The sequence below is a fragment of the Dendrobium catenatum genome, unplaced genomic scaffold (genome assembly GCF_001605985.2).
Source record: "Dendrobium catenatum unplaced genomic scaffold, ASM160598v2 fragScaff_scaffold_243, whole genome shotgun sequence".
NCBI lineage: Eukaryota > Viridiplantae > Streptophyta > Magnoliopsida > Asparagales > Orchidaceae > Dendrobium > Dendrobium catenatum.
The window spans coordinates 1,218,966-1,240,891 of NW_021318705.1; the positions used below are offsets into that span (position 1 = coordinate 1,218,966).

General features: G+C 36.3%; 1 protein-coding gene across 1 annotated transcript in view; it reads right to left on the minus strand.

The window, feature by feature from the left end:
* Positions 1-2,716: 2,716 nt before the first annotated feature.
* LOC110094702 (probable N6-adenosine-methyltransferase MT-A70-like) overlaps positions 2,717-21,926 on the minus strand; it is a 35,183-nt gene continuing 15,973 nt past the window's right edge. The window contains exons 6-7 of the mRNA XM_028693235.1: positions 19,667-19,746; positions 2,717-3,433 (exon numbers count right to left, since the gene is read on the minus strand). Of these exons, the coding sequence (XP_028549068.1) occupies positions 3,151-3,433; positions 19,667-19,746 (363 nt within the window). The 3' untranslated portion in view covers positions 2,717-3,150. The remainder of the gene's footprint in view (positions 3,434-19,666; positions 19,747-21,926) is intronic.

The window sequence follows — 21,926 nt, forward strand, 5'->3', positions numbered from 1 at the left end:
TGGTCCATCTATTTTCTTATAGTGGGCAATATGAAGTAACTTATAAACTAAGAATTACACTTACTGTGTCCAGCAACAACAATATGACTTGTATACATATAATGATGCTTTACATATAAGAATTGTCATATGCCACCTAAATGCTTGATTAAACTAGCATGGAACGCCATAAGAAAGGATTGGCCAAGCTTTCATGATGTGTATATATTACTGTAAATTTTTGCTTATTCGATGTAATGATTACAAATTGAATATTATTTAGGATAAACTAGCCTTGTAATGCAAACTGTAGGTCTGATTTCCATGTGAAACACATCCCTTCAATCAATTATGTAGGAATAAAAAAATCTTCTTCTACTTTTTTTGATACATATGTTATTGTCAAAGGAAATTTCCTCGTTCCATTGATGGGTAGTCCAACATTTTTCAACATAATTATAATTACTAGTTATTCCTTCTTCAATGCCAACAGTCCTAGAACAATAATTTTGGATGACAATATGTATCTCATCATGAGCATCTACATTAGCTTCACTTAAATCAAGTAGTAATTCATCAGCACTCTCACCACCATGGTCGCTAGATCCACTACACATTGACTCATAACCTTCATCAATAATGGAGGATGATCTATTCAAAGGGCCAAGAGCATCCAGCCAGAGTTGGTTTTGTATATCACTATTAAAAACCAATAAAAGAGCTAAAAAAACTTAAGCTTGCTGACAATATGTTTAATGGGCAACTTACTGTACACATAGTTCTTTAACTGGTAGAAGCTTTGAAATGCCATCATGCACTTCTACCCTTTCCTCCGGGCTGAACGATTCACGTATTTAGGAGGTCAGATTTTCAGTATTACTTATTGGCATGCTCACCTCTTGAACTTCCACATAAAGGATAAAAAATTCTTCAGTAGCATGGCATAACAGAACTTTGCACACCTCATCATCTTCATCATGAGAAATAATGAAATCATTCCAGACCAGCAAACGACAAACTAAGTTTACTATATACTTGAATGCAACGTACTTGAGTGCTTTGAGCCCCCTTAATTTAAGTTGCTCCAAGTTTGTGCTTATTGGCACTTGAAAGAGACGATTCCTACCCCAAGTATAAGTTGACGTAATATTAGCCATCCAAAGTTATTTCACCATCAAACATAAGCATAAACAAAGCTCCTCGTCTACTCATTATGAACTGTTACATTTCGTTGATAAGTTTTAAGAAAAGGAAATAAAAATCATGTCTACTTATAATTTCTTCACAAATAAATTCTAAATAAGTTGGTAAGTTCAATAGTGCAGTTGCAAAGGTACACTAATCATTATTCACAACAGATTCTATGATATTGTTTGAGACAACTTTCTTATTGCTTTGTGAAACAACTCTTTAATATAAAAAAAAAAATTAATTAGAATTTTTTGTTCTAGAAAATTGATTCATAAAGTAAGAAGAAAGTTGTCCCGAACAAAGCCAAGATCACTTAATTGTACCCTAACCTTACCAATTGGATAACCAATTAAATTCGATCTTCATAAATATTCTTATTTCAACGTAATACAAAGTGCTGATCAGAAATCTGTGGTTGAATCAATGTATTTGAGGTCGCTCTAATTCCTTCTAAATTTAAAATAATTTCTCTTAGACAAATATATTGTTGACAATTGGGCTAGAATATTCTAACCCAAATTTGATTAAAATAAGTCTCAATTAGATGAGCTCAATATATATTTTTATTGATAAATCATGAATCATAATAATCACTACAGTGAAAAAATGATTTAGCAATAGTTTTTTTATAGGCTATTGCAGCTTAATCAATCATGTATTGGATGCTCGCCCTTTTGATTCATAAAGGTTAAAATAAATGCAATTAATGCTATCTAGCAAATTTAAATTCTAATGATAACTTGCAACAATTTGACAAAATAAAGATAGCCGCACAATATTGGAGAAATTATTCTGTGTAGACACCGGACGGTCCGAAGACCAACCAGAAAGTACCACGTCACCTAGTACACAACGGTGCTGAACACCGATACTGAGTAAAAAATGACGTGGCGCATTCTGCTTGATCGCAGGATACCTTCTAGGTCTGCACAGAATAATTTTTTACAATATTGAACCAATTGCTCCCAAAGTACTATATATCAGTGTAACTTCATTGACCTGACTAGCCAACCAATACCTCTCAAAATTAAGGGCACACATAAAAATATTATCACCATGTGTATCAATCATCGGGGCCTGTGGAGACCATCCAGTCCTCATATTGAATAATTTCTTATGAGAAGATCATATAGCTGTAATTTTTATCGTCAGAGAAAATTTGAGTAGAAGAGCTCGCATATATCTCTTCATTGAATAAAAACTTGCATTTTTAAGATCACAACAATAAAAACTTGCAGTTTGTGATGACTTTCTTACTGCTTTTTAAAGCAGCTTTTTAGAAGAAAAAAAAATTAAACTTTTGTACTAAAAAATTGCTTTAAGAAGCAGTAAAAAAATCGTCTCAAATGAAGCCCAATTGTTACAAAAGAACTCATCTTTGGACGTGCAACTGGTTTGTAATGGCTATTCTCGCAATGGGTATACCTGAAATGGCATACAGAGATTAGAATAGATATTTGCATCAATACAATTATCATCAGTCCCAAATATGCTAGACCAGCAACATATTTATACAGAAGCTACTGCTTATATTCTGATGCTCCTCTTTTTCAGTAAAAAAAAAAACTTTTACATTCTCATACAATAATAACGTATACAGAGTTCATTTCCGAGACTAAATAAACTAGTCAAGCACTTACAAAACATTGTATTTGTACAGAAGCTACTGCTTATATGCTCCCACCGCTAATGACAACTTCATCAGCACCAATCTTACAGAAACAACAAAATAGCTTAAAACTTTTTGAACCAAATGCCTTCTATTTACCAAACAACAGTTCAAGTACAGTTTCTATACCCTCTGCACTTTCCAGCGCCGGCAGAAATCAAAACTAAGGCTTTCTTTGGGCGGCTTTCTGGCTCTTCTTAAAATAGCTTTTTAGTAAAAAAAATTTTAATTTTTATAATAAAAAGTCGTTTTGAGAAGCAGTAAAAAAGCCGTCCCAAACGAGGCCTAAAGCTTCAAAATATGAGATTAGCTTAAGCAGCCGTTTCAGTTTCGATAGCCACCGGCTTTACTTCTAATGCATAAGCTGGGGGAGTCGATACTTCCATGAATCTGTTAGTAGACTGCTTCGAGTCTGCGGCGGCAAAAAAGGGACTTCTTGCTTGCATGGTACTGGATTCGGGATCCATGGAAGGAGCCCTTCTTGGAGGAGAAGGTGGTTGGACCTCCACATCTGGATAAGCTGCCTTGAATCTTGCCCTCAGACCTTCATCAACTAACCTTACTCCATTTAGCTGGTTTCCCAATGAAAGCCACCTGCTCAGGATCATTCCTCCATCAGTGCCATCAATGAGATGCGTAAATATATATATATATATATATATATATGCATCCCACTAATTTTAATAATATTAAAAAGAATAATTATGATTATATGGTCTTAACCCCAGTATTAGCATCATAAAGCCACCCCAACGGTCACCTGAGTTATTTACAAAGCAGTTGATTGTCATAAAGAAGCTAATATTAGCACACCAACAGCCCCCAACAAAAAAAACATAAAGAAAACTATGGCTTCGTTTAAGACGGCTTTCTTGTTGCTTCCTAAAGCAGCTTTTTAATATAAATTTTTTATTTTTTTACTAAAAAGTTGCTTTAAGAAGCAGTATGAAAGCCGTCCCAACCGAAGCCTATATCTCCATCCAATCTTTATCATTTGGTGCTACCAACCCAAAACAAACCTATTTCCGCTTATTCCCCAATCCACTTCCAGTTAATCACTTTCCCAATATTTAAATCCACATATATCCTACCCTACCAATCAACACCACCCAAATTCTTGCATCTTCTGCATTTTTTTATTCGCAAGTGAGGAGTGGACTTGCACTCCTGCCGAGGAAATTTGGCGTCATGAGGTAGGGGAGAGCAGCTTAAGAGTTAACTGAGATTTATGTGCAGCAGCAAAGAGCGAGATTTATAAGTATATTTTAAGGCATTAAAAAAAAATTATATGCTACGTGAGCAAATAAAAAGTTTAAGATTTTAGATTAGTAAATAAAGATATAGTAGTAATTGATATGAATCTATATCCTTTTTTTAAGGGTTCAAATTGTTAGACGATACAGTTTTTTAACATAGAAAACCCATGAATGAGATAATATTATCCATAACAATTGCTCAAGTTGGCACTCAGTATTCAACCAACCTGAGATAGTATTTCTGCATCTAAGGATAACTTATAATGATGTGATGAGGAACAATAATTCAAACAAATAGTCACCAACCAAGTGTAGGTTTGATAGAAATTTGTAAATGACATCCACATTTGGATGACTAAATAAAACTTTGTAACGATAGAAAAAGAACGTAGCCTAACATGCTCAAATCTCTCTTCCTTAAAAAAAAAAATGCAAGCTTGCCTTGATATGATGATAATTGCTTATAAATTAGATGGAGCCAAGTCTAGACAAAAATGAAAGAAACTGGTTGGAAGTAGAATAATTGAATTTCGTGAATGATGAATCACCTACAACTTCTGCAAATAGAATGAAAATTGTGAGCAAATGTAAGCATGGATTCTGATGAAATAAGAGCAACCATAGGAGCCTTTGCAACAGAAGGACGTACCGGCGTAGGAGATGGAGACATCGGATGAATTGAAACAACTACCGTGGCCCTAAGAGCATCCAAGGAGAAAAGAAATTGCAATGGAGAGAGAGAGAGAGTGTGTGTGTGAAATCCAAAACCAACGCATAAATGAGCAACAATGATCTAGACCTAGGGAAGAAAATTGCCTGGAGCAAAAAGGGGCTGTTAGTGCAAGAGGAGCATATAGGGGCGCAGCTTTAGGCAACCCAACAGGAGCCATCAGGCTATAGCCCAAGCAAAAACCACAAGATCAAGCTAGAAGGTGTGTAAGAGTGGCATCGCATAGAGGCGTTGTTAAGTGTAAATTGTGTACTATTTATTGTATTTAAATTCAGTGAAATCATGTTATTTTAGTTATGTGTGTGTAGGAAATGCTAAAGAAAAGGCAAAAAAATTCACAACGCCTCAGCGTCGCGTGGATTCAACAAAGCAGCACACCAGTTCAGCCAACAGAGACGTCGAGTAAGTGCAGCGCTGCAGCGGAGCAAGCCTAACAGCGTTGAGGCACTAGTTCAATTTATGACGTCGCAGTGCCACCATTTCGAGCGTTGCGGCGTCTGATGCCGTTTATGCACTTACTATAAATAGTTTTTTAGGTCTTTTGTTTAGGAGTTATGTCATTTTCGGCAGAGTCCTCTAATATTCAGTGTAGTTCTTTAGTGACCCCTTAAAATAAAATCTAAGAGAGGCTAAGGAAGTGCAATATACTTTCATTGGAGATCTTAGTTTGTCTTGTGTAAGCAATCCTAACGTTGGAGGAGAAAGGAGTGTGGAGAAATCAATTATAATATCCTGGTGAAAATTTTCCTTATTGTTTCTACTGAATATTTTCTTTTATGAGCGAAATGAAAATGAGTTTGTTTTCTAATTTATCAATGTCTGACTAATTTTTTAATTTTGGGCTAATGATGGAAGGCACAATGTAAGTATTAATGTAGACTCTCATGCCTTGAATGAAATTATGAATATTTTCAATATATATCGTTCTTCATTTAATGCATACAATGACCATGTACGTAGTTAATATTTAGTGTGATATATTATCTCAATGAAGGAATATTAAAATGGAATATTGGCATACATAAACATATGATGTTTAGCCTTCTATGCTCTATGGAGATATTAAAATTGTAGGAAGATTTTGAATCTCCCTTTTCACTCCTATAAGCTCAACAGAGATCTAGGGGTGCATATGCTTTAATCCACATCAACATTTAAGAATCTCATTAGGAAAACATAATTGTTTTACAAGCATTAGTCCAAAATGTATTTTATATATTGACATCACATCATCTATTTGCATTCTCTTTAAGTGACAAAAACTCAGAACCATTCATTCTTGTTCAGTAGTATAAATTTTGCATCCGTAGTAAACAGTACTAATTTGATTGCAATCTAACAGAACACTTCCTCGTGAGAGTGACACTCACTCGTTCACTTTATTACTTGATCGACACGTATATTTGCGTATCTAGTGGATAATTTCATATCAAAGAAAACCTAAGCTAATTCATATTCATACATATATTGTTCAACAGTGTAGCAGTAGCAAGCACAATACAAGCCCCACACACGCTCATTGAAAGACCATCAAGCGTGCAGTTGCAGAAGGTGTAAAGATAAAGAAGCACAAGTGGCCCACACAAGACATCGAGAGAACTGAACAAAATTATTGGTGAATAGGGCGTTCAGCCCACACAAAGAAGCTTGTTCTTTCTCTCTATGATGATAATCAAACCAAAGATAATTAATAAAATCATAATTAATCATAATTAGCACAATTATGGGTTAAATATAGTTTTCATTAGAATCATTAAGATTTTAATAGAATTTGGTTATGATGATTAAGCATCGAATAATTAATCAATTCCTCTTAGGAATGCGGAATTAACAATTAACTATATATTATGGTTAATTAGGAATTAATTAGTATTTTAATCAATGCCCCTAAAATTTTGAACTGATTATTAAGTTATATTTATGGTTGGGTTAACTAAAATATTAATGAAAGATCAGTTTGACTAATTAAATATAGAAATATAATCGATTAGAACATTGATTCATATGTTAGTTTGACTAATTAAATTAATTCATGATTATGATGATAACATAAATAAATAAAGCTTAGCAAAGATTTAATTACAATGACAAATAATTAGATGGATTAACTATGAATTAAAGATAGTTATTTATGATAATTATATAATATTAATAATATTTTCTTTTTTTTGGTGCCAAAATGGGGTTTCTATTCTTTCTATAAATAGAGAATATGTAAATCCTCCAAATATAATTTTATGTTTTAAATGAAAATAAAAATCAAACAAATGCAAACATGGCCCAACTATACAAAAGCTAGAACTTTGTTGGATTTGACACCAATATTTAAACAAGATAATTCAATTCAATTTGTTAAGAAACAACTATTTATTTATACAAAAGCAATGTCCAGGAATAAATACAATGAGAATGTTGACAATTTTTTTCTTGTCGGCTCGACTCCGATCGAGCCGAATCAGATCTGATCGGATTCAATTGAACCCGATCAACTCGAACTGAGTCCTGTCTAAACCAATTTGACTCAATTCAGGCCCAATTTGAATCCAATCAAGCTCAATTTCATTACATTAAATCAAATCGATCAAGATCGATTCAAATCAGTCTGATTTGAACCTAATTCGAACTCAATTGACTTCCCAAATCAAGAAATCTAAATCTAAGGCCTGAATTACCTTGGAATTTCAAGTCTTAACGGCTGTTGTCTTATAGAATCTCACGATCTCCTCGATTAGGAGCGGATATGAGCGCAAAGCCTTGCTTCATGCATAAAGAGAGTTGGAGAGAGCACAGGAGTCTTCCTTTTGGTGTGCATCCTTCGTGCGTCAAAACAGAGAGAGACGAGAGGCTTCTTCCTTCTACTTCTGCGTGCGTCTGACCTGAGCCCGAGAGGACAAGAGGAGCGGCGATTTCCTGCTTCTGTGTGCTTCCCCTTTAGCAAGAGTCGAGCAAAACAACTCCAATTCAAAGTTTCTTTCTTTCTAAAGAGTTCAAGAGCTTCTTCCTTCCTGCTTATAAACTCCGGCAAGGTTGTGATAGCAAAAAGACGTTCGGGAGCAATCCAAACATCGAACTCGTACTTCATCCTTCCTCTGTCTTATCTTTTCAAGGAGACAGGATATCGGCTAGCACTGACTTGCTCCGATGAGGTATATCCCTCAAAACATAGCAAAACCTAAGTCTATCAGACAATCCCCAAGCCTTAGGACCCAAGAAGCCCATGCATTATGCCTTCTAAAACCCAAAAATGACCCATATATTTGTTGTCCACTCCGCGAACTAGTGAAAATCCATTGATTCTTCATGGGTTGCTCTCATGCGAGAACACGTAGGGGGTGGCGACAGTGAACATAAATATCTATTTGCATGAATATCTACAAATATCCTCCTCTTATATTTTTTGTGTTGACTAAAAAACCTATAGAGGCATGAGCTTAATGAGAATAGGAAAATTAGATGCCAGCAACAACAACATCAAGCCTTTATCCCACAACGTGGGGTCGGCTACATGAATTCTTTTACTTCATTGTATCCTATTAAGAGTTGAATTCTTATTTAAATCTAATAAAAAAAAAAGTTAATTCCTGATCTTTTCTAACCAACTCTTTTAGATCTACCTCTACCTCTCTTAACATAAGCCAAATCTAATACACATCTACTCTCCTAACTGGGTGATCAGAAGAATGACATTTTATGTGACCAAACCATCTAAGGCGACTCTCTCTAATCTTATCTGCCGTTGGAGCTACTCCAACCTTTTCACATATATGCTTGTTTTGCATTCTATCTCTAAGAGTGAAGCCACTCATCCACCTAAGCATCCTCATCTTTGCAACACTTAACTTAATTGTATGTTTCTCTTTTAATGGCCAACACTCTATGTCATAAAGCATTGCAGATCACACCACCGTCTTATAGAATTTTCCCTTAAGTTTGAGGGGTACTTTTCTATCACACAATAGGTATGATGCATTCCTCCACTTCAACCATTCAACTTGAATTCTACTAATAATATCCTCATCTATTTCACCATCACTCTAGACAATGGACCCGAGAAATCTAAAACATGTACTCTTATTAATGACTTGATAGCCCAAAGTCACAATTCCCCCATTAGATCTATTACTACTAAAATTACACTTCCTGTATTCAGTTTTGGATCTACTCAAATGAAAACCTTTAGACTCTAAGGTTGACTTCCATGATTTAAATTTACCTTCAATCCCTCTCTAGTCTTATCAACAAGAAGAATATCATCAACAAAAAGCATACACTAGGGTACATCCTCCTACAAATGTGAAATATCGTGAAATTTAGGTAAAATAAAATAATTTTATTTGAATTATCTTTTATTATAATAGTTAAATTATTGTTATAAACACAATTAGATAATTTACAAATTCCGAATAGGTGCTTGTATTGGATGGGAAGCTTGTAAATCAGTTATCATGGTGGTCCCCACTCTCTTATTCCATTATCTGATTTGGAAGGCACGCATGCAGCAAACAGTGCAAATAGTGCATAGGAAAAAGGCAGTTATAAGACTGAAGAGGAAATCAGATAATGCTGTGGTGGAAAAAAAAAGGATTTAGCATTGCTGTGATGGAGAAGGAAAAGGAAATTTAGCATTTCTGTAGTGGAGAAACAAGACACACAAGGCATTGGGGAGAAGCACGGGTGATGCAATGAGAAGAATAGCGACACAATGTTGTAGAGGAAAAACCTACGGGTTAGTGGAAAATTTCGGACCCTGTAGGAAGAAAATTTGGCACAGCATACTGATGGGAAATCGGCAGCGTAGGAAGGGTCCATAAGGAAAACTGAGACTGTTTGGCATTTGTGAGTGAGAACAGTAGTTGTGAGAAAAGATCAGAGATTAGTACAAATTGGGTAAGTAAACATGTAATTTATTTTAATAAGATTAGCAAGATCAATTGATTTCTACAGCAGACTTTGAGAGCAGAAATTTCATTAAGAATTCCAATTAAAGGAGAATACTAGAGGAGTAGAGAAAAGAAGAAGTAAAAAATAAGTGAATTGCTTTTATGCCAATGTTATCTTTGTTTTGTAAATTTTATTAGAAAAAGTTATTAAAAGAAAAAGTAAATCAATCATGTGGGAATTTATCTGGTATATGAGGAGGACAGAATCTGGTTTCGAGATAAGATGTGTTATGCAAATTATTATAAGTATGATTTGTGGAAGTTATAGAAAATTAGAAGTGATGCAAGTAAAAATTTGGGAGAGGGCCCAAAATTTTTGCTAACAAAAGAAAATTACTCTTCCTATAAAATAGAAGATAACATAAGATACTACAAAAAGATACAAAATACTAAAAGACACCTTTTATATCATATAAAGACACTTAAAACTCTTTAACACAAATACCTTACAAATTTGGACACAAACACCTTACAAACTTGGACACAACAAACCTAAAGGAGCTTGCCAATCGTTGAGAAGAAGGATACAATCGAGTGGTAACCATGGAGAGAAGAAGTGGATAAGATGCCAAGATGAAGGATAGGAGTAACTCGCAAGTTATCCCAAGATAGAGAAGAACAAGAAGTGGACAAAGCTCTCAAGCTTTTCCAAAAAACCTCTCAGATTTTTATCCAAAAATTATCATCATAAGCATCCTTTTAACATCCCAAACATCTCCTATTTATAGGACCAAAGAGGACAGCCAAACAGCCCTTTTATCTTCATTAAATCCCATTAAAGTATTTCCAAAAATCTGTCTAGAAATCAGCCCAGATTTAATCCCAAAATAGCACATGAAAAGCCACCAAAAGGGGGCAGCATTCTCTCCTAAAACAGCCGCCGAACAGCCACTAAAACAGCACAACATCCCACAAAAACTGCAGCAGAAAAACAGCACAGAAAATAGGGAAAAACTCATGGAAATCCCCACCCAACAGCAGCCCACATACGGTACAGCAAAACAGAGAAGAGAGGCCACGGGAACCAAGCAGAAAAGCCACGGGAACCAAGCAGACAGCCGCAGGAACCAAGCAGCCAACCGCGGAACCGAGCAGCCAGCCACAAGAACCAAAGGGGCAAGGCATGGGAAAATCACCCAGCACAGGAAAACGAGAAGACAAAGAGGAGGAGAAGAGGCAAGTCCACTCCAAATTGAATTCACGAATTAATAGCATGCCTTTTCGAATTAATGAGCTAGGAAGTGAATTTATTCCATCATTTATTGAGCTAAATAAGTGCCCCCCCCCCCCCCCCCACAAAAAAAAAAAAAAAAAAAAAAAAAAAAAAAAAAAAAAAATTTATAGGTTAGTTACAAAAGCAAAAAGGGTGCAAGGTGGAGGAATTGAGGAGATAAATCTTCAAAGAAAGTAATGTAAATTAAATTTTTAAAGGATTTTTAAAGGTAATTCTTATTAATTTATACTTGTATACTGTTAATTGATTGAATTAAAGGAAAATATGTATTACAAGTTATTTGTTTTGTTTAATGATGTTCTTATCTAAGTTTTAAGTATGAATAACTGCTACATAATTTCAGTATGTGAGTTCAAAATAAGAATTAGTATGTACATCTAAATATTTTCCTAATTGATGATGTTTTGGTAAGAGTTCAAATTCCTTACATATTGTATGCATATTCTTTGTATACAAATTACAATAGAAATCATAATAAATGCATGCAACTAAATACAAGTATGACTTATGAGTATGGGAAGTTTAATGAATATCAATTAAAGTAAAGTTTGGTTATAAAATAATGTGTAACTTACAGTTAAAGGTGGGGCAAAAGGGTTCTCATGTATGAAAATGCATTATAAGTACCTAAGTGGGGTAAAAGGGACCCCTGAGAATATGATACTTGCATAACATATGGGATAAAAAGGACCCATAAAAAGACAAAAGGTAACTCTATATAATTCAATGACGATAATGCCGAGTTTATCTAGGCTACATTGAATATTTTTATGAAAGTGTAGTCAAATCTTTTAAAGAATAAAATTAATATCCAGCATAAATTTCAGAGGAAATAAAGGTTAATGTCAATTGTGATGTTATGATATTTCATAAATAATGTCAAGCTTGTTTCATTTATGTTTCAATGTTACGAATCTTGTAATCATGCAAGTTAACTGATGTTTAAATTGCATAACTTGTTAAGCCTCATAACTCACCAGTGCTCTTCTTACTAGCTATAGTTATAAGAAAAAGTCGATGCAGAATAAGTTGAAAGTTCTTCCATTTTAAATGCTAGTGTTTATTTTTATTTGTGAGTCTACAATTGAGGTATGTAGACAGTTCAGTGTTGTACTCTTTTGAGTTTCTTAGTGGCTCTGTAAATCTTTATGTTACGAAATTTGAATTAACTAGATGCTTTCGTTTGGATGTTTTTATTCAAGTATGTAATTGTATAGTGCAGGATAAAAGAGAATGACTGAATGTTATGTTCATTGTTGTGACATTTTATAATACTGATAAGGGGTATTGTGGGGTGTTATAAAATATCTAATAAGAACATCCATGACTAAAGCGAAAAGATATAGGCTTAAAGCTGATCCATGACTAGTTTCATATGAAAATTAGATACCCATGAGAATAATTCAAATAAAGAGAAACAATGTCTGATATGCTATTTTGCATAACTTTATGAGTTTCGAGGAATCAGATGAAACTACAATCATGTTTCATCGTCGTCATCACAATCATCATTAGCATGATCCCAACTAATTGAAACAACTTTTTGAACTTTCATGTTTATTCATTTGCATCAAGTGCTAAATGCAGCATAGCTATTTTGCACAAATCCTTTTGCAATTCTAACCATGCTAATCATTATAAACTCCTTTACTTAATTACCCACACTAATTCTAACCATCTAATAATGGACATAAAGTTACCTGTTCATTTAAAAAAAATGTAACATAAATTTGATCAGAAGGATTTGAAATTTTTTAAAAAAAATATTTTTAGAGTTTATCTAAAATCTAGAGCCACAATTTCTATGAAGAGCCAAAATTGGCCTCCATTCCTTAGTTTTCAACATAAACCATTGATTTTGTGTTGAACCATGCCAATGCCCTCTATTTTGAGATGAAATATATGCTCATCAAAAAAGCGCCAAAGAAAAAAGAACAAGAGATAAATAGAGAAAAAGAAAGAAAGAATATAAAATAGAGGGATAGAGAGAGAGAGAGAGAACAAAAGAAGATAGAGCAAGAGAAATGAAAGAAGATAAGAGGGGGAGAAACAGAGGTGATGAGAGAGAAAAAAAGGAAATGATGGAACTAAGTAGAGAAGGAATAAAAAAAATTCAATCTTTCCTCATCCATAATATGCTATTTGTATAATGTATTTATAATATATGCAAATGAGTAACACGCGTTGTTGCAGTAAGTATATTATATATGATATACCACAGCATTTAGCAAATGATACACTATTGGGCTTATTGAATAATCTGCTATTAGGCCTAATGCATGATAGGCAAACGTCGAAAGCATATATCAAATGCCAACAATTGATGCTGGAGGCAGAATATTTAACATAACCACAGGCCCTCTATTGCAAAATTGAAAATGTGAGATTGACCTAGCCAATTAAGATGAGTGTAGACTCAGGTTCACAAATTGCCTCGTGAATAGGGGTTATAGTTGGTCCAGCCAGCTCAGCAGCCAGAAAACGGACTGGCTGCAGGAGGCGGGTCAGCATGGGATTCAGCCCCCCTTTAGGTCTCAGTAAGCCAATCATTCCTTATATGAGGAGGAGGATTAAGGTAAGAATTAATGAAGCGATTTTGAATTCAAATTAGAAAGAGAATTTAATTAGGCAAGAGAGATATTTTAGGGGCTGATCTAGAGGGAAGAGGGGAGAATATATAGGGATGTTATTTTGTATTGGGATTAGGTTTTGTTTAAGTTTTTTTGTTGTAGTTTCATTTGTGAGGGCTTCCTAGCGGCGTCTAGGTTGATTGGGAGAGACAATCTGCCTCTCTAATTACATATCGCTTGTATCTTTTATTTCTTGTTGAGTTATTACTAGAAATCATCCACTATTTCCTCCAAATTCTGCTATTTTCTACTGTTTTATGTGGATTTCCTGCAGCGATTTGCTGAAATTGACCTCAAAGCATATCAAATTGGTATCAGAGTTGTGTCATTGTCTCATGGACCAAAAATCATTGTCTTCTCGATGAAATCTGCTGCAGAATTCATTCCCTTTGCTGCCTTTTGCTGATTGAAGACTATTCATCGCTGCTTTTTGCAATTTGGAACCCAAATCCGTGAATGGCAGCAAAGAAGATGGAGGCGTTGGAATGAGAGATGGTACAACTCAAGGCCGGGATGGAGGAAAAACATTCCGAAATGGAAGGAAAGTTGTCGTCCATGGAAACGCGAATGGAAAACCGATTCGAGAACATGAAAGGCGTGATAAGGAAATTAATCGAGATGCAGTCGAAGGCTTCACCAGCTAGTCCTAAGGCTGATCTGAAAGGAAAGAGACTTCAAGAAGACATGATGAAGTAGAGATTGTTTTTCCTCAAGAACCAGCCTCAAGGGCTCTGATGGGAGGTGCATCAAGATATTTCGAAGAAGGGGCAGCAAAGAGAGAGGTCCAAAATCTTTTGAAGACCACCCAGGAAGGAGGGATGGTGGGCCGGAGAAGGCAACGATTGGGCCGAACCATGGGGTCCAAATCTGCCAAAGGAAGAAGGGAGAGAATCACATAACCATAACATGAGATGAACCAATGGTGGGAGAAACCATTGGGGTATGGATGCAAGAACGAGGAAGCTAAAGATGTCGGTCTTCAAAGCAGAGGATGCTCAGGGTTGGGTATATCGAGTGGTTTTATTATTATCACTGATGGAAGGGGAAAAACTCATAGTAGCAGGCCTATGTTTGGAAGAGAAAGTCCTAGCCTGGTTCCAATGGGGGGAGGCGAGGTATCCGATCTACTCATTGGGAGAATTTAAGGAGTGCTTGTTGGAACGTTTTTGAGCCATTCGGGAAGGAAACCTCCATGAGCAGTTTTATGCCCTAACTAAGGAGGTGACAGTTATGAAGTACCGAGAAAAGTTTGAGCTGTTGTCAGGGAGATTAAGGAGAATCACCGAGGAAGGATTGGAGGGGAATTTCATAAAGGGGTTTAGGAAGGATATACGGGCAGAGCTCAAGGTACTGAGGCCTAAAAGACTGAGAGAGACAATGAAGCTAGCACAAAGCGTGGAGGAGAAAAATCAAAGGGAGAAGGCTAGCCGGAGCAACCCCATGGGAGGGGCTTACAGGAACACCTCTACTACCTTGGTACCGATAACCCAGACAATGTCACTTCAAAGGAAAGCACCGAAGGAGAAGAGCACTAGAGTTCGTCCTGAAGGCAATTTCAAATGCCTCAAATAAGCAAAAGTGTAGGATCGGCGGGCAAAAGGGTTATGCTTCATGGGTGATGAGAGATTTACACACGGGCATAGTTGCAAGAATCAAGCCCTTCAGGTCTTAATGGTCTGTGAGGGGGGAAGAGGAGAATGGGGAAAAGTTGGAGGTATTAGAGGAGACAGAGCAGTTGCAATTGGATGTGGCAGAGGTGTCCTTGAACTCTGCGGTGGGATTGACTCCAAATCACACCATGAAAGTAAGGGGCAAATTGAAGAGCAATCTGCGACAATTCTGGTGGATAGCGGAGCAACACATAACTTCATCTCAAATTGGGTGATGGACCGATTGAGGTTGAAGTTAGTAAGAACGGAAGGATGTGGGTTGATGATGGGCACATGCAAGATAAAGAGAAGAAGGGAGATATGTAAAGGGGTGGTAATTGCCTTGCAAGGTATTCAGGTGGTGGAATATTTCCTTCCCTTGGACTTGAAAAGTACGAATGTGATTCTAGGGATGAATTGGCTACATACTATGGGTAATATGAAGGTGAATTGGAAGTCCCTGACCATGGAGATACAAGTGGAGGGGAAAAAGGTAGTGCTTCAAGGGGATGTCAGCCTATGCAAGACCATGGTCTCTTTAAAAACCATGCTCGGGACAATCCAAGATGCAGGCCTGGGATATTTGGTAGAGTTGCAAAGCATAAAAGGGTCCAGGAACAAGAGGCCAGGGATATTCCAGTAAGGAACCAGCAAGTTCTGCAACAATATCATAATGTATTTCAGGTACCAGTTGGGTTACCACCATCTCGACAGCCCGAGCATGCCACCAACTTGAAATAAGGGATTACTCCCATCAGTGTTAGACCATATCGTTACCCCCAGATCCAGAAGAATGAGATAGAGAGGTTGTTTAGGTAGATGATGGACTCAGGAACCATCATACCGAGTGTAAGTTCTTTCTCTAGCCCGCTACTGTTGGTGAAGAAAAAAGATGGCAGCTGGAGGTTCTGTGTAGATTATAGGGCTCTAACAAGAAAATAGTGCTAGATAAGTTTCCAATCCCCATGATAAATGAACTTTTGGATGAGTTATATGGAGCTGTGATATTTTCCAAAATTGATTTGAAGTCGGGATACCACAAATCAGGATGAAGACAGCAAATGTGCACAAGACGGCCTTTAAGACACATGAAAGGTACTACGAGTTCATGGTGATGCCTTTCGGCCTCACCAACACCCCTGCCACCTTCCAACCACTTATAAATCGAGTGTTCCAACTATACCTCTGAAGGTTTGTCCTAGTAGTTTTTTATAACAATTTCATATACAGCAAGACCGAGGAAGAACACCGGGAACACTTAAAGACTGTCATGAAAACATTGAGGGAGCATCAGTTGTTTGCCAACTGAAAGAAATGCAAATTTGTGCAATCACAAGTGGAGTATTTAGGGTATGTGGTGTCCATAAAGGGGGTGTTAGCACACCAGTCCAAGATTCAGACCATGGTGGATTGACCTCTTCCTAAGAACTTGAGGGAGCTGTAAGGATTCTTAGGGCTCACCAGCTACTATCGAAAGTTTGTGAATGGATATGGTACCATATCAAGGACCTTTAACAAAGCAATTAAAAAAGGATAATTTCAAGTGGGGGGAGGAGGCAACACTAGCCTTCCAGGAGTTAAAGACCGCGATAACCAGTGTACTTGGGCTGGCGCTACCAGATTTCAGGAGACCATTTATGCTGGAGACGAATGCATCTGGTTATGTACTAGGAGTAATACTCATGCAAGATCAGAGACCTGTTGCATACTTCAGCTAGGTGCTTACAATTAGGGAAAAGCTCAAGTTTGTGTATGAGCAAGAGTTGATGGTGATCGTCTTGGCTATTCATAAGTGGCGGTCCTATCAGATGGGGAGACACTTCATAGTCAGGACAGATCAGAGGAGCTTGAAATTTTTGTTGGAACAATGGATGGTCAGGGAGGAGCATTAGAGATGGATATCCAAGTTACTGGGAAATGATTTTGAGATTTAATATCGGTCAGGGCTATAAAATAAAGCAGCAAACGCCTTATCCAGAAGAGTCGAGGGACCTCGGTTGGCGGTCTTGTCAGTACCATTGCTGGTAGATTGGGAGGCATTAAAACATGAGAATAAGCAGGATGAAGAGTTGAGGAAGATAAGGGAGGAGCTATTGAAGGATCTCGATAATCACCTAAGCTATGTTCTGAAAGTACAATTATTATACCATGAGAAGTTTGTGTTATCCCAGACCTCAGGGTATATTCCCAAACTACTGCAAGAGTCCCATGGCAATGTGATAGGAGGGCACTCAAGAGTTCAGAAGACATATAATCAACAATCAACGGAGTTATATTCGATAGGGATGCGTCGCGATGTTGAGAGATGGGTAGCCAAAGGCATAACTACTTAGCCATGACGCCAGCAGAATTACTACAACCAATAGCACTACTGAAGAGGGTATGGGAGGAAGTGACGATAGATTTCATTGAAGTGTTACCACTATCGAAAGAGTTTCCAGTGATCTTTGTATTAGTTGACCATCTAAGCAAGTATGCACATTTCATTCCTCTAAAGCACATTTACACCGCATTCACAATAACTATTATTTTCATTCAAGAAGTGATATGTTTGCATAGGTTCCCAAAAGCCATTGTGTCAAACAGAGATAATGTGTTCCTTAGCCATTTTTAAGAGGAGCTATTTTGTTTATAAGGAACGGTGTTGAAGCGAAGTACAGCCTAACACCCTCAGACATATGGTCAAACAGAAGTGGTCAACAAGAGTGTAGACACCTACTTGAGATGCTTTGTATCAGACAAACCGAAGAGTTGGGCTAGGTGGATTGCATGTGTGGAATATTGGTACAACACCTCGTACCATTCAGCAGCAAAGACCACTCCATTTCGGATTCTATATGGGAGAGACCCACCTCACTTGATTCATTATAGGGCAACACTACACCAGTGTCTAGTGTAAAACAGTACTTAGAAGAGAGAGACAGGATACCATATGAATTGAAAGGGCATTTACTGAGAGCACAACAGATCATGAAGAGGAAGGCGGAGGAGCATAGGAGGGAGGTAAATTATGAACCAAAGAATATGGTTTACTTAAAGTTGAGGCCCTGCAGGCAAAAAACATTAGCCAAGAGAAGGAATGAAAAACTATCCCCACGATATTTTGAGCCTTATGAGATCTTGGAACTCATCGAAGTTGTAGCCCATCGACTAAAGCTACCATCATCCTCAACTTTGCACCTAGTCTTTTATGTATCACAGCTGAGGAAGGTGATAGGAGAACATACACCATCATCGCTACCCCCAACCTTGACAGAGGATATGGAAGTTATGTTAGAACCCATGAAAAAAGTATTTGTACGAAAGGGGAAGATAGGGACACAGGAAGTGCTAATCAAGTGGAAGGACCTACCAGAGCATGATGCCACTTGTGAGTCATATAAGACAATTAGAAGACAGTTCCCAACCTTCCACTTTAAGGACAAGGTAGATTTTTTGTTGTAGTTTATTTTGTAAGGGCTTCCTACCAGTGTCTAGGTTGATTGGGAGAGATGATTAACTCTCTTATTGCATATCACTTGTATTTTTTATTTCTTGTTGAGTTATTAATAGAAATCATCCACTATTTCCTTCAAATTCTGCTGTTTTTTACTGTTTTACGTGGATTTCCTGCTGCGATCTGCTGAAATTGACCCCAAGGCGTCTCAACATGATGAATTATTTTGATAAATTGTATATTTCATTATTTAAACATCAATTCAAACTTAGATTCAGGTCATATAAAGATTAAACGTTATAATTAATTCTCTAAGAAACTAATTATTTCAATTAAAATATTATTAATAATCATAATTCCATGTTCATGGATGAACTTGTTCAATTAATCAAATCATACAATCAAAGACCAAATCCCCACGCAAGTCACCTAGTTTAAACCACAGGTCTTATTCAGCTAGATTGGCTCAAACAAGCATTCCTAAGCCACAATATTTCAAGTTTAAACAATAGTTACAAAGATGTGCAATTTCAAAGTCCATTTTTTTTTCTATATTTCTTTCATAACGAGGATGCATAAACAACTGACTATTAAACATAACGCCATGAACTAGTTCTTGAGCAAGTTGCTAACAGGGCTTTTCATAAACTTCGTATAAAATATCTAAATGTTCATCAATATTATCTAAAAGTTAACGGAACCAATTTTACAAATAAACACAATTTAAGAAAAAGAGGATGATTTCATATAAGTCAGCTCATTCAGGTCAGACTTAGAAGTGCAACAAAGCAGCCCGCCCCTAAAGTACGGATTACATTAGTAAATAAATTCAAGTCAGACTTGGAAGTGGAATAAGGCAATCCAACAAAGAGTAGTCAGCTGCATGTCTGACGCAAAATATAATATAACACAGAAAGCAGATATACAAGGAAACAAAGGATCGTTTGAGTACCCTGCATGTGTATTGTGCATTCGAGCAAATAGTTCCAGCTTTCTTGTCCTTGGGCTGATTCTCTCCAGCATCGGATACATCTGCATGTAAAAGAACGATCACATGCAAATCCAGTCAACTTGTTATCAATTCAGGGGATAAAGAAAACTTTGCATTTACTGATGCATATGGAATGCCAATTGGTTTACAGAACAAATAAAAACTTCAAAAAGACAGTAACAAAATGCAAATGCAGAGCACTTGGTGATTCATTGTGCTGTTGTTGACTCTTTAACTAAAGAGACTTTAGGTTCCATGTTTGTTAGTGTCCAGAGCACTCTACTGTGATTAAATATTGCTCTGACAAAACAAACAAACAGATTCAATGGACAGATGAGAGCTATCATGTCTATGAAACAAATTATGAAATGCATAATCAACCTAGAACATTTTGGTTAATATAAGCAATCATGTTGAAGAGCAGAACGGAAGTATCACATTTACTGCTCTTTATGGTGCCTCAATGCCCACAATCCCTGTGAAGCGAGCACTTATCTGTATGTGCTCATGATACTACAACGCAAGCATACTCATATATCACTTAAGCTGATGAGAAAATAGGGTGCTGAGAGAACAATAATATAAAATGAAACAAAATTGAAAATAAATTCCTAAACAAATAATGACGCATATACAATTTGAACAATAAGTTGAGTTCTGAAAAAAGTTAGCTTGGATTTCATCCTACAAGGGAACTAAAAAACATCAAGATGGAAAGGTATAAAAATGAAAGGAAGAAACAAATAATGGAGCAGCACAAGACTAAATATTTTTATTTATGAGATTATAAAAAGTAAATTGCAAATGTCAACAAGAACTCTTAGTCTAAGGTCTAGTGTTCCCAATGCAGTTCTAACATGCAATAGAGGAAGCCAATCAATTCAACAAAAGCGCGCTTTTTATGAGAAGTCATTAATATTAAAAAAACTATTTACTATCTATGAAAACCAAAAATGATAAAACCCGTTCCATCCACAAAGGGTTTTGATCTTCCATTTTAACATAAAGAAAACTAAGGTTTATGAAGCCATGCACGATTGAAATCTGATGGAGAAATAATAGAAAATCCAACTGTAACAAATTAAACAAAATTCATCATGTTCTCAACCAAGGACGAAGAAAAATGATTAAGAAGAAAGATGTAGATAAAGGAAGAAATGGGGAGAGTTAAAAAGCAAGATTCATGCCTGTATGAGGAGATAGCTTCTCCTAAAATTTCAAGTATTTCACTTAGATCAAGAAATTGGGTCTCATAATGAGAAGAATTTGCATTTCAAAAGAAATTTTTTATTAGTCACAAATATTTTTATATGCATCAAATACACCTCTTTATAAACATCATGGAATGACAAATAAGCTAAGAAGAAAAGTAGTGACCACCAGGATGATAGTAAAAGAATATGACGGACAAGAAAGCCAAACGCATGAGGAAAAATGAAGAATGTTAGTCCCAAGAAAACAGTTGAAAGGAAGGAAACCAATGAAATATAAAATTAAAAAGCCACAGTAAAAAAAAGCCCACAAGAATAAATAATTGCATGAACCGAAATAGAGCAAGAAAATACATGAGTCACAACAACAACAAGACCTTGAATCCTTTTTCTCCATTGTGTCCAATTAAGAGTCAAATTCTCATCTAAATCTAATAAAGAAACATCATTTCTAATATTTTCTAACCAAGACTTTATAGGTCTGCCTCTACTTTTCTTAACATAATTCAAATCTAATACATCTACTTTCCTAACCGGGACATCAGAAGGCCGCCGTTTTATGTGACCAAACCATCTAAGGCAACTCTCTCTAATCTTATCTTTCATAGGAGCTACTCGAATCTTTTCACGTATATGCCCATTTCGTATCATATCTCTATAAGTCACTCATCCAGTTGAGCATCCTCATCTCTCCAACACTTAACTTAATATTATGCTTCGAGAGAGCCAAAACAGTCGTAAAAAATACATAGAGCGAGGAGCTGCAGCAAAGAGAGCGTGCAAAGAGCCACTTCTGCCTCATATCTCCGAACACAAGATAGAATAATTCATTCTTTGAATAGGATAGGCACGGCTAAAATAGGACTAGGAATATAGGAGCCAGTAATTTTGAATCGGTGGTAATCACTGCATCACTTATGATGGGGAAACATGATATATGATGACTAGTAAATCTAAGATAAGAGACGAAACAAATGATTTAGATCCATACTACATGCATTGAAGTAGCT